This window comes from Chrysochloris asiatica, unplaced genomic scaffold (assembly GCF_000296735.1).
Source record: "Chrysochloris asiatica unplaced genomic scaffold, ChrAsi1.0 scaffold00056, whole genome shotgun sequence".
NCBI lineage: Eukaryota > Metazoa > Chordata > Mammalia > Afrosoricida > Chrysochloridae > Chrysochloris > Chrysochloris asiatica.
The window spans coordinates 13,483,726-13,498,231 of record NW_006408574.1 but is presented as its reverse complement, the minus strand read 5'-3'; the positions used below and the strand labels follow the sequence as shown (position 1 = coordinate 13,498,231).

Sequence of the window (14,506 nt, the reverse complement as noted above, 5' to 3'; positions counted from 1 at the left end):
CAGTTAGTAGCCCAATGTTTAACCCACTGTGCCACCAGGACTCCTAAAGAAAAGAGTTGTTGTTGTTGTAAGTGCTGTTGAGTCCATTCTGACCCACAGTGACCTTGTATAACATTTCCAAGGAGCAACTGGTAAGCTCAAACCGCTGACCTTTGCCATTCAAATGACTTTGCAGTCCAGAGCATTAATGCATAGCGCCACATCAGGACTCCCCAAAAAAAGAGAGTCACACTAAATAAGGAGACTTATTTACTCAATTGTCTCTGCAGTAATTAAAAAATAGAATATGATTTTGAATGGCAAAATCCCAAATGCTGCCTCTTCCTTCGGGTTGATGGAAAAGGGGGCTAAATGAACTCACAATTCCTGAACCACAGTGAAAACCTGAAACCCATCATCTCCAGTTCAATCTCAATATAGACCTCCTTCCAGCTAGAAAAACTCACCTTTTCAGAGTTATATAAAAAAATAACATGAAACAAAGAAATATAGCAGGATGTTCAAAGTTACACTAAAGAAAGAATGGAAGAAATAAGAAAAATAAAGTTAGATTCATTGTAACACTCAGAAAAAATATAATCATGGACATATAAAAATAGGACCTAACTTTTCTCCCAGGATGTTAAAAAGTTAATGAAGCAATCAACTCTATGAAGCAAGAACTCAAAGCACAAATAGCTGAGACAATAGAAGACAAAAGAAGAGCAAAAGAAAATCAGTGGAAGGAAAATGAAGCCATCACTCTTAAAAGCATGCAAGTGTAATATCTAAGGATCCTAGATTTAGCAGACTCCACGCTCTTGGAGGTCTAGTTTATCCCATTACAAACCAAAAGGCTATCTGGGATACCTTTTTAAAGAAACAATTATGTTTGTTTCCTCAGAGTGATGAGTGTAGAAAAACATGCTTTGTGTAAGAAAATTAATTTATAATATCACAAAAGATAACATAACAGCAAACTTACATAAGAAAGCCTAGGGCTCCTTGTACATATTTTGTTATGCAAATGTTATTAATTCACTTGAGATGTGTAAGTTGTATGTCTATCTTCATGAAGTTGTCTGAACCATACTTTGCCCTGCTTTAACAGAAAGATAACCTTAAGACTAACACAACTCTTTAATTCCTATTTTATATTGAAAAACAAAACAAAACAAAAAGCCCTTAAAATACTTACTGATGAAGATCAAAGATCATAGCCTGCAGTATGGATTGCACCTCAATGTAAAGGAAACAAATCTTCACCACTGGACCAGTAAATAAAATCATGATAAATGGAGAAAAGATGGATGTTGTCACAATTTCCTTTTGCTTAGACCCACCATCAGCACTCATGGAAGCAGCAGTCAAGAAATCAAATGACATATTGTATTAAGCAAATCTGCTGCACAAGACCTCTTTAAAGTGTTCAAGAGAAAAGACGTAAGTTTGAAGACTAAACTTCATACATATATGAAAACTGGACAGTGAATAAGGAAGACTGAAGAAGAATCGATGCATTTGCGTTATGGTGTTGGAGGAGAATATCAAAGGTACCATGGACTTCCAGAAGAACAAACAAACCTTAGACTGGGAGATATTTCCTTCTGTTGCACACAGGATTCCTATGGGTCTAACATGGCAGCACCTAACAATAACAGCATGGAAAGAAACAAATGATTCGTTCCGCTCTTTTTCTTAATGAGCAGTTCACAAAATTAATCCAAGTGTGTAGTATGTTGAGTTTCTGTGGTTTATTATACAGTTGTTGTGTTGTTGTTAAGTGCTTTGGAGTCGGTTCCGACTCATAGCGACCCTGTACAGGGTTTCTGAGGCTGTACATCTTTATGGGAGCAGAAAGCCTCATCTTTCTCCCATGGAACCACTGGTAGTTTCGAACTTCTGACCTTGCGGTTCACAGCCCGATTCGTAACCACGATGCTACCAGAGCTCCTACAGTACATTATTTTAAATATCCAAAGAATTATCTTTTTCCCTCTAATTATGAATTAGTAGAAGTAATGCTTGTTGAATATATTTCAATATAAGAAATCAATAAAATCACTGATTTTTTTTAAAAAAAGATGCAATTCAGGTAAATATTCGTGAATACAATACTAACATCTCAATAAAGAAAGGAGTCCTGGTGTGGCATTGTACAATAAGCACTCTACCACAAGCTCTGTTTGAACCACAAGATTGGCAGTTCCAGCTCACCAGGCATTCCTCAGAAAGCCTATCCAAGGTCACTATGAGTCGGAACTGACTTTACAGCACTTAACAACAACACTTACATGAAGAAAGCGTTCCCCATATGCCTGGGCAAACTCATCTAGAATCATCAATAAAGATACTACTTAGTTAAGATGTATTAAGCTTCAACAATTAAAGGAAGTAAGGTGATGGGAGGCAGAACACAAGAAAGAGGAAACATAAGGAAAATGCAGAGCAAGACAAGAAAATAATCATCTAGACATCTGTACAAAAGGAACTAGTAGATTTACGTAAGAGAAGAAACTCACAAGTCTCCACAGCAATATTATAGTGGAAGTAAAGTTGTAGAGAAACACTTGTTGTTAAGTGCTGTCGAGCCAGTCCGCCCGTAGGGACCGTGTACAGGGTTTCCAAAGGGCAGCTGGTGAGCTTGAACTGCCGACTTTTCAATTCAAACTGACTGCAGTCCAGTGGATTAACCCACAGTGGCACACCAGGATTCCTTACTAACTCCTTAATGAAAGAAAGTGCTGTTTCATGAATTTATATTTTGCTCTATAGGGTAGCTTCCAAAGAAAGTAGAATCTGAAACAAAGGCTTCAGCAAATGCATTGCGTTAATTTCCTGTGGTTGCTCTTACAAACGACCACAGACTTGATGGCTTATATTAAGAGACTTTTTTCCTCCCCATTCTGAAGGTCCAAGTCCAAAATCAGTTTCAGCAACTTGAATTCATGTCCACAGTGCCACGTCCCTAAATCTGAAGGCTCAAGGAGAGAATCTGTGCCCCTTCTTTTTCTAGCTCCTGGTGGCTGCCTACATATCTTGACTTGTGGCCTCATCACTCCAATCTCCGCAGCTGTGGTCACATTGTCACATTGTCAACCTCTGCCTTTCTCTTGTTAAGACAATTGTGATTGCATTTAGAGCCTGCACAGATAATGCAGGATTGTCACAATGTATCTCAAAATGTTTAATAGCATCTACAAAGACCTTTTTCCAAATAAGTCCCACACAGATAATGAACAAATTAAAGGAAGAGTAACAGATCACTGTGCTCAAGTGAGTTCAAATAAAATTGAAAACTAGTAAGATACAGATGTTGTTTTAGAGTCCTGGGGTGGTGCTGTAGAATAAGCATTTGACTGCTAACTACAAGGTTGGTCGTTCAAACACACCAACTACTTCTCAGAAAACCCTATACAGGGTCACTGTGAGTTAGAACAGACTCCGTGGAACTTAACAACACCACCAAAAACAGACATTTCAGAAATGTATACTTTACCAAAAGTATTTCCAGCAGAAAATCTAAACTGATTTCTAAAATGTACATAAGGAAAGATGTCAAAGAACTCTTCCTCCCCACAATACAATAATGAAGCACTTGGACTAGACAATTTCTCAGGGAAGTTCTACCCCCCATCCCCCACCCCCCACAGAGGTGATTGTAATAGAGTTTAAATGGTTCCAGAGTGCAGAAAAAGAAGGAAGGCTTCCAAATTCTTTCTATGAAGTAATCATAATAGTGATTCCCCTAAATCAACAAAGATTGCAGAGAAAGAAAGCTACCAACCACCTTTCAGAGGTTAAAAAGAAAGAAATGATAATTCCATATTAGGCTGTATGACACACATAAATTTATAGTCAATAAGATACAATAGTGAAGATTAACCCTCACTTTCAATGGTGGTTGTGGTGGTGGTGATGTGATGTGGAATCGGTTGACTCATAGCAACCCTGCACAGCGTTTCCAAGGCTATAAATCTTTACAGGGGCAGAAAAGCTCATCTTTCTCCAGTCTAACAGCTGGTAGTTTTGAACTGCTGACCTAGAGATTAACAGCCCAGCTCGTAACCTCTATGCCACCAGAGCTCCTTTCACTTTCAATAACAACACAAAAAGAAATGGTCTAAAAGGAAATGTGTGAGATCATCATGAGGCAGACTAGACTTTTAGATACTACGGGAGGCTCACACAAGAAGATATGAACAAAAGGTCCTGGTACACAATGACTCACTACCATAAAGATGCCAATTGTCACTGAATTAACCTACAATCTTAACACAAGCAGCACTTGGTTAGAACAATCAAGCTGAGTCAAAAGTTCATGTAGAAAAATAAACAAATAAAAATAGCCAAGAAATATCAGGTTAAGAAGAGTAATTGAGGGAACCAACCTCCATGTATGACACACAGATTCTCAGGAATTAAATAGTGTGATACCAGCTCATGAATACCTAGACAAATAAAGGAATATATGGTTCAAGAATAGAAATAAATATATATGGTATATTAATAAAGGTGGCATTACAAGTAGACGGGGAGAAGATGGATCATTTAATAAATAGTGTTAACAAATTTGGGTAACCTCTGAGAAAAGAAAATCTAATTCCTTTCCTGACATCTAATAGTAGGATAACTTGCAAATGTTTTAAGGTTTTGAGTGTTAAAAAGAAAAAATTCAAAATGCCAAGGGAAACCATAGAATGTGAAATGTCTTTCTAATTATTATGAGAAATCCAGAAGCTATAAGAGAAAAAAGATTGATAAACTTAACCACATGTTTAGAAAACATTCAAAGTAAAAGCTAGCATAAACCAAGTCAAAAGAGCAGTGTCAATTTTGGGAGGAAAATGTGAACTTATACTTCTGACAAGAGTTTCTAGAAATCAATGAAATAAAAGCTATTCAACAACAACAAAAAAAAATGGTAAAAGATATTCATAGTTCACAAAAAACGGAAATATGAATTACTGTTAAGCAACCATTAATAAGAAAAGATACGTTACACTGGTTGTCACCTATGAGACTGACAAAAATCAAAGTTCAATCATTTACTATTTTGAGGACTAACAGGGAACAACAGGTTTCATACACATTGGTGAGTGTATAAATTGGTACGTCCGCTGTGGAGGACAACTTGACAAGGTTCACAACATATATAATTACCATATATTTCCATACATAAACTCTATTATAAACACATACGTTTGTGAAATTATGTATGCATAAAGTGGCACTATTTGTAATATGGAAAGAGTAGAAGCAACCTAAATGTTCATTAATGTTCATCAAGATGAAACCACTTAGTACAGTATAGTACACCCATGACATAGATTACTAAAACCACAAAAAAGCTCTTTACTTACTGACTGATACAGAACAGTCTCCAAAATCATTAGAGGAAATAATATTTGTTGTTGTTGTTAGGTGCTATCGAGTAGTTACAACTCATAATGACCCAATGTGCAACAAAACGAATCACTGCCCAGTTCTGTGTTACCTTCACAATTGTTATGCTTGAGCCCATTATTACTGCCATTGATCCTTCCTGACATGTCCAAAGAACTGAAGATGACTTCTCATAACCTTGGCTTCTAAGCAGCATTCAGGCTATACTTCTTCCAAGACAAATTTGTTTGTTCTTCTGCCATCCATGGTAATTCAATATTCTTCTCTAATAACCATAATTCAAATGTGTTGATTTTTCTATGGTCTTCTTTACTCATTGTCCAACTTCCTCATGCATATGAGGTCATTGAAAATATCATGGCTTGGGTCAGGATTATCTTAGTCTTCAAAGTGACATCTTTGCTCTTTAATACTTTAAAGAGATCTTTTTCAGCAGATTTACCTAATGCAATACATCATTTGATGTCTTGACTTCTGATTCCATGAGCACTGATGGTAAATCTAAGCAAAATGAAGCCCTTTACAACTTCAGTCTTTTCTCCAGTTATCATGATCTAATTTATTGGCCAAGTTGTGAGGATTTTTATTTTCTTTGCTTTACAGTGCAATTCATACTGAAGGCTGTAGTCTATGATCTTCATCAGTAAGGATTTCAAATTCTCTTTGCTTTCAACAAGTAAGGTTGGCTCATCTACAAATCATAGGTTGTTAATGAGACTTTCTCTGACCTCCATGCCACATTTTTCTATATATATTTACATATACATAAACACCTCTGAAAAGACACATAAGCTGTTAACTGGCTATATTAGGGAAGAGGAAGTGGGTGAGAATAGGGAGTATGAAGGGGACATTTTTAACAAATATCCTATAAAACATTATAAAACTTAGTGGTTGGGTCCCCTCAGAGCAAACCCCCTTCCAAGACTAAAACTCAGTGGTAATACATGCTCTGATTGGTGACCACGCTCATCATTGATAAGGGGAGGTGAGGGAAAAACAGCAATGAAGCTGCGAGCTAAGCCCTAAAACGTTCAATAGACTTCTGTGAATCCAGGTGGAGACCTGGTTGGCCAGCAGTGTGGCAAGACCTGGGCACTTTTCGACCCAGAGTCAGTGACATAGCCACAGAGGACTAGAGAGAGTGGAGAGTGAAGCATCCAGCTGATAAGAAGAGAGGACATATGCACAAGAACACCCACACTTGCAGATAATACCCACTTGACCTGGCTTCAATGACTGAATGATCAGAGCTCAACTAGAAGAAGAAAGGAGAAGAAGAAAAAAGAGTAATCTGACACAATTTGGTGAACTTGACCTACACTTATGGATGCAGTAGCTCAAAAGAGGGAACTAATCTTTACAGCAAGGATCGTTCCCACCCCCTCCATACACAGAGTAGACAGGGATGGGCAACTTGGACATTGGCTACCCAGAATGGGGGTGGGGGGTCTACAAAGGCAAGAAGTGACTGGCTTACAAGCTTTCAGGAGGGAACCTAGATCCAGAGGGCATGGAGGATGGTAGAATCTCCACTGAGTAGTATCCAATCTGTCTGGGCAGGGCTGATGAAAAGAGATGGGGATAGGCCTCTTGTGGTACAATAGTGAATAATTGTTATCAGGACTGATTGTGAGGCTTGGAAATGTAAAGGTAGATGTTTTGTAGCAGGGAGAGGAGTGATTAACTTTGCAGTCTAGGAGCAGAGGTCCCTGGGACCATCAAGGGGGAAGAGCGGAGAGCAGGATCCTACCCAGAGAAGCAGTGAAGCCAGAGATGGAGGCAGAGATGATGACGTGCAGAGATAGGGCAGCTGGGGACCTAAGAGAGGGAGAGGGGCTGTGTGCTGACTACCGGGGTGCAGGCTTGTAGGGTATATATACCCTTTGGTTGGTTGATGATGCATGTAGGGGACTGTAACCATGACAGTGAAACGATATACCATAGGAAGAATGTAAAACTAATGTTCTCCCATGTAAACTATCACATAATTTGTAATAAAACATTTTAAAACAAAACAAAACATTATAAAACTTTTTGCATTTTTAAAAATGTATCAATAAATAGCAGAGACCAGAAGTTCTTGTGAGTCACAAGCGTGATAATGAAATACAGAGATTAAAAAGTACTAAAAATAAATACAGGTTAGGTGAGAAAAGAATAGGGTAGACTTAGCTGTCAGCCTCCTCCACCTATTTCATTTCCCAAAGATACACACATCTTCCTCCAAATACATCTATGCTTACTGTCATAGGTCTCACCCTTAGCTTTGTTGTTATGTGCTGCCATGTCAGTGCTTACTCATAGCAATGATGAATAGGGTTTCCAAGGAGGGTATTTTCAATAACCTCATCTGCATACGAAAGGTGGTCAGTGAATAAGGAAGACTGTAGAAGAATTGATGCTTTTGAGTTATGGTGTTGGAGAACAATATTGAAAGTGCCATGGGCTGGCAAAAGCACCAATAGATCCATTTTGGAAGAAGTGCAGCCAGAGTACTCCTTAGAGGCCAAGATGGCCAAACTTAGTCTCTCTTACTTCGGACATATTGTCAGTCACTGGAAAAGGATATTATGTTTGGTAAGGTGGAAGGTCAGAGAAAAAGAGGAAGACCCCCAACGAAATGGATTGGCCAAGTGGCAGCATTGATGGACTCAAGCGTGACAACACTAGTGAGGTTGTCTCAGGATCGGACATTGTTTCGTTCTGCTGTGCATAGGGTTGCTATGAGTCGGTACTGACTCGATGGCACCTAACAACAACAACTGGTGGGTTTAAACCAAAAACCTGCGGTTAGTAGTCCAGTCCTAATCCTGCAACACCAAACCAGGACTTAGTCACCCTGAACTTTAGAAGATTCTGTTTCATTCATCTCAAGAGGTGTCTGAAGGTTATGAATGATTTTCCAATCAAAATCATGTTAGTCTATTTCAAGTTCAACGCACATTATGTACAATGTTAAGAGATGGGTTTCATAGAAGCCATTGTAGAAATTTGGAGGGATAGCTCAATAAAGGGGGAGTGTTACAAATGTTTAACAAGCTTAACAGCAAGCCAAAAGACTGAAGATTTTTAGTCCACCGAGAGGTGCCTCAAAGCAAGGCCTTGCTGATTTACTTCCCCAAACTCAGGCACTGGGAACCCTTTGGAGCACAGTTCTATTCTCATATATACATCGGGTTCCCATGAGTTAGAATGGATTCCCTAGCAACCGGTTTATCATAATGAGACAATAAGCTTGACTTATTCATGTGAAACAATCTTAAAAGAACAAACATTTTCGTTTTGGAAAGTATTAAGGAGTCTGAGGTTAAAATAAAATTGTCTTTTATTTGGTAAATGTGTTAAGGGACACTTTAATATTACTTGGAAAATTAAGGATAACCTCTTCTGGAATTTTTAGAGATGTGCACTGCTGTAGGTAAGCTTTTAGGTACACTAAGAATAAATAAGGTCTTTGTCAAATAACATGGTCTCCTTGGAGATTTACAAGCCCATATAATGAGATGTGAGATATATTGGAATGTCTTATTATTTTATCTAATTCTCATGATATATGTTATTATATTACTATATGATACATGGTTAATAAATTGTTGTTTTTGTTAAGTGCCGTCAAGTTGGTTCTGACCCATAGAGACCCTGTTTAGGGTTTCTGAGGAGTGTCTGGTGAGTTCTTACTTAATGAACCTTTGTGTATCACAGATTGTTAATGAATCTTCCTTCAATACTGATGTCAGGATCTTCTTCATATATAGTTCAGTTTCTTGGATTATTCGCTTAGAATATAGATTGAATAAACATGGTGAAAGGATATAATCCTGATAAAACACTTTTCCTGATTTTAAGCCCCATTATTCCCTTGTTCTGTTTGAATGACTGCCTCTTGCTCTCTGGACAGGTTCCATGTGAACAAAATGAATTGAGATACTCTGAAAATGTTTCATGACCACTATACTACCAAGTGAATTTCTTCATACAAGTAAGAAGAAATCCCATGCACTACAGAATGCTTTATCAGATATAGTGAGGAGAAACAGCCATACATTATGAATTCGCTAGCTTCAGATGCATATGAAAGGTGGCAGTGAATAAGGAAGATCATAGAAGAGTTGATAAATTAGATTTATAGTGTTGGAGAAGAATATTAAAGGTACCATGGACTGTCAGAAGAACAAACCAATCTGTATTAGGAGAAGCACAACTGGAACGCTCCTTAGAAGCCAAGATGGCCAAACTTGTCTCTCATACTTTGGACAGGTTATCAGGAGAGACCAGTTCCTGGAGAAGGCCATCATGCTTGGTAAAGTGGAGGGACAGAGAAAAATGAAGGTGACCCCCAAACAAGATGGATTGGCACAGTGGCAGCCACAATGGGCTCAAGCATAGCAGCAACTGTGCGGATGGTTCAGGACCAAGTGGTGGTTGGTTCTGTTGTACACAGGGTCGCTGTTCGATGGCACCAAACAACAGCAATGTCGTGGAGCCCCATCTGTGTAGTGAGGTGCTTTGTGGATTCTTTATTGTTTTTGCACGTTGAGTTGTATTCCACTGTATGTACATAGTATAGACTGTTCATCAGTTGATAGGCGCTTATGTTGTTTACATCTTTTTGCTACTGCGAATAATGCTCCAGGGAACGTTTCTATGTGCTGTAGAGTTTGTTCCCACTCTTAGCCACCCTGTATAGTGTTCCCGCGGTATTTAAAATTTTTGTGGGAACAGAAAGCTTCATCTTTCTCCCATGGAGAAGTTGATGATTCAAACTGCTGACCTTGTGGTTTCGACCAGTGCTTATCTTTTGGAGACTCTGAGCGACCGCAATGAACAAGGGTGTGCTTGTATCTATTTATGTCACAACTCTTATTTCTCTAAGACATAATATACCTAGCAATTGTATTGATGGATATATAGTATTTTTATTTCCATCTTTATAAAAAAGCGTTATACTATTTCCCACAGTTGGTGTCCTATCTTACTGTCCCAGCAACAGAATTCCCCTCTTAAAATACTGAGAGTGAGACTGTTAAAGAATTGGGTAAATCAGAATTCCTGGGGTGGGAACTCTGCAGGTAGCCTCCATCTTTTTCCGAGGCTACCGGAACTACATTTCCCATCGACCCGCAGGGAAGCTTCCGGTGCAGCGCGAGGGCGTTTTGCTTTCCGGCGGCAACTTTTACTTCAGTTTGGTCTGTCGGCTTTACGGCTGAGGCCGAGTACCTAAACATGGGTTCCTTCCTGTCGGAGCCTTTGGACCAAAGGAGGATCACGGCGCCTCCTGATGCTACCGCGCCCGCCAGTCCCGCATCCCTCTCCGGCCCCGAAGTGCAAGGCTCGCTGATTAGTAACTGCTGGAGCTGCCGCGTGCTCTCCGGGTCGGGGCTGATCGGGGCGGGCGGGTACGTGTACTGGACGGCGCGGAAGCCCATGAAGCTCGGATATGCCCCTAGTCCCGGGGTCATTTTACAGATGGTCATCGGCCTCAGTGAGAATCGGGGCGCGGCCACGTGGACGGGGGCGGGGTGCTCGGGCTGGTCACGTGGCGGGCACACTCCCAACCCAGGTGTGTTGGGACAGTGTTCTTCAGTGATAGTGATTTTCAGAATGTGATGGTCGTTGTTAATGTCCGTGGAGTCAGTTCTGACTCTAGTGACCCCGTGTAGGTTTCCGAGGAGCGGCTGGTGGGTTTGAACCGCCAACCTTGTGGTTAGCAATCCAGTGCTGATCCTGCAGCGCCACCCCAGGACTGCGAACTCGATTGCACCCCCATGTGACGCTGTGGGTTAATGCGCTGGAATGCAAAGCCGGTTCGCACAGCAAGGTCGGCGGTTCAAGCCCACCAGCCATTCCTCGGAAATCCTATACAGGGTCGCTATGGGTCAGAACTGACCCAAATGCATTTAACAACAAGAGCAATTTATTCTTACTGGTGTGGCACTGAAGGATAAGCAATAGACTGCTAACCATAAGGTTGGTGGTTCAAAACCATTAGCCTCTTCTCAGAAACCCTATACTGGTTTACTGTGAGTCGGAACTGACTCAGTGGCACTTTAACACAACAACATTTGTGGTGCTGTGGGTTAATGCGCTGGACTGCAAACCAGTTTGAACCATAAGGTCAACAGTTCAGGCTCACTAGTTGCTCCTCAGAAACCCTGTATAGGGTCACTGTGGGTTGGAACTGACTCGACAGCTCTTAACAACAGCAAACTGCTATTGTTGTTGTTATGTGCCGTGGAGTCGGTTCCTACTCATTGTGACCCTATACAGGGTTTCCAAGTATTAAAATGAGATTACAGAATTCCCATTTTACTGCTGAGTAAACCATCAAAGCATTTATCCTGTTTCAGGTCAGTCTGGCAGGAAATGGCAGCTGGGTTTTGATCCTAGGTTTATATGGAACCAAAGCCTGTGCAATTCCTGCAAATCCTGAAGAACGCCAGAATGAGGGCACTTCACCTTGGTTTAAGAGCCTGGGATCTGAAGTCAGATCTTAGATGTGCTTTCGAAGCCTAGTTGATGTGCTCCTGAATACTGGGGCCTTATCTTTAACATTCTTTAGTGATTGGCATGAGGTTATGGGTTCTGAAATGTAATGAGTCATTTGACTTCAAACCTGAGTGTTAACCTTCTTCACCCAGCTGCCCTTTGCTTGGAAAAGTATCAGGACACACTTCTTTTTTTTTCTCTAAACTGTTTCACCTTCTGAGTTTCAGTTTCCTCTTCTGAATGAAAGAGATAATGGTAATACATCTCCCATCCGGCTTGTGAAGGTTAAATTAGATGGCACATGTGAAGGTGCATTATAAACTAAAGCTTAACTGACATCTAAGGTACTGATTCATTTGTTTCCTTAGGCATTGCGTCTTGGGGTATAGTCATCCTGGCAGACCCCAAAGGAAAATTTAATCGGGCTGACTGAAAGTACCGCTGATGAATTTGTCATCCTCCGTATCCGACTTGACCCACAGCAAGCATGGGACTCCTGGATGGGTATGGACAGACACATGAAAGAGTTCAGCCCTGCAGAGACTCAGAGACTGAAAAGACAGCTTCTTGGCCAGGAGGGCTTGTGGGCCCTCTCAGGTTCCTCAGGGGTCAGTACATCCCTCAGAAGAGCCCAGATTGTGTGTCTGATCTGGGGAAGAATATATAATAAACAAAAAAAAGAAATGAGATAGACTTTTTTTTTTTTTTAGTTCTTTTTATTTCACCCATAATTGATTCCATACCTGGTATCAACCTAACCCTGGAGCAAAACCAAAACACCAAACCCGCTGCCATTGAGTCTGTTCCAACTCCTAGCCATTGTACAGAGGGTTCCGAGACTAAAGGCGCGGACAGCTTCCTCCTCTGTGAACAGCTGGTGCCATTGAACTGCCGACTCCCCTGCAGTATGCTGCAGTATATGAAACTTGCTGTGTTCTGCTCAAACTTAGTTAACCAAGGTATATGCAGTCCTTCACCTGGTAAGAGCTTTGTAGCTACTCTGAAGTTATCTTGTTGGCAGGAACCTTAAAAGGTCCAAGTGACTTGTGTGCCATTCAGCAGGTCCTAATGTGCTGGGCTGCAAAGTTGGTTTGAACCACAGGGTTGGCAGTTCAAGCTCACCAGCCACTCCTTGGGTCACTGTGAGTCCGAACTGACTCCATGGCACTTAACAACAATAACATAGTACTAGTATAGTTCCAAAGGAGCTCTGGTAGCATAGTGGTTACGAATTGGGCTGTGAACCTTAAGGTCAGTGGTTCGAAACTACCAGCCGCTCCACGGAAGAAAGATGAGGCTTTCTACTCCCGTAAGGATTTACACTCTAGGAAACCCTGTACAGGGTCGCTATGGGTCGGAACTGACTCGACGGCACTTAACAACAACAGTATAGTTCCAAGGAGATCAAACTTCACTGTTTAGAAACAGCACATCCTAAAAACCAGCCAATAGTAAAAGACTCCATGGCAAACTATTCCAGCAAGATTTGGAACCTCTTGTGGTAATCATAAAAACTTTGCTGGTTCCTTTTCCACAAGTTCTAGAAATGTTTCTCTGCTGGAGCTGAGAACTCAGAACTTGCTGATTGTTTTCTAGAGAAACCTGTGGTTGCTGCCCGTCTTTCTTAACTGAGATTCTGTGTCCTCTTGGTAAAATAGCACGAAGCATCTTTCAAAGCAGAGATATTCTCACGATTAGCTCTCCTCACAATGGCATCTAGGCTCTGGCACTGTCTGCAGCAGATTTCATGGTTGGTTGTTGTTTAGTGCTATTGAGTCGGTTCCGACTCGGACCATGTATAGGGTCGGTTGGTAGATTTGAACCACCAACCTTGCAACCTTACAGTTCAAACCGATCGTGCTGTCCAGTGTTTATGGTACAGTGCCATACCAGGACTGGTGGCGATATGTATCATCAGCAATAATATGAAAGCTCTCTCCCTCTCTCTATAAACAAAGTCCTACATGTATTTGTACACTTGTGTAGATATATATAAGGAGCTCTGGTAGAGTAGCGGTTATGAATTGAGCTGCAAACTGCAAGGTCAGCAGTTTGAAACTACCAGCTGTTTTGTGGGAGAAAGATGAGGCGTTCTGGTCCCATAAAGATTTACAGCCTCAGAAACCCTGTACAGGGTCGCTATGAGTTGGAACCGACTCCATGCACACAGCAGCAGCAGCAGTAGACGTATATAAGGAGCTCTGGTAGCATAGTGCTTATGAGTCGGGCTGCTAACCTCAGCGTCAGCGGTAGCAGCTGACTTTCTCCCAAACCGAGAAGATGGGTTTCTCCCTTGAGAGAAAGATGAGGCTTTCTGCTCCCATAAAGATTTACAACCTCAGAAACCTTTTACAGGGTCATGGTAAGTCAGAACCGACTCCACCTCCACCATAGATCCATACATGGACCACGATGGCTCAGTGGCAGAACTCTCTTCCATGTGGGAGTTCGGTGCCTTCAGGTCAGTTCCCGTTCGCAGGGACCCTACCTACCACAGAAGGAAACACTGCCCTGTCCTGGGCTGTCCTCAGTCATTGCTGTTTGATGTTGCAGCGATGTGTCAGTTTATCTTGAGTTTATCTTCGCTGCCTGTCTACCAAGCACGATGTCCTTCCAGGGGCTGCCCAAAGTC

The 14,506-nt window shown here is 41.1% G+C and overlaps 1 protein-coding gene across 1 annotated transcript; it reads left to right on the top strand.

The window, feature by feature from the left end:
• Window positions 1-10,611: 10,611 nt before the first annotated feature.
• Window positions 10,612-12,307, top strand: TMEM261 (transmembrane protein 261). The gene is made up of 2 exons (XM_006863844.1): window positions 10,612-10,870; window positions 12,243-12,307. The coding sequence occupies exons 1-2, from the start codon at window positions 10,612-10,614 to the stop codon at window positions 12,305-12,307; spliced, it is 324 nt and encodes a 107-aa protein (XP_006863906.1).
• Window positions 12,308-14,506: the final 2,199 nt, after the last annotated feature.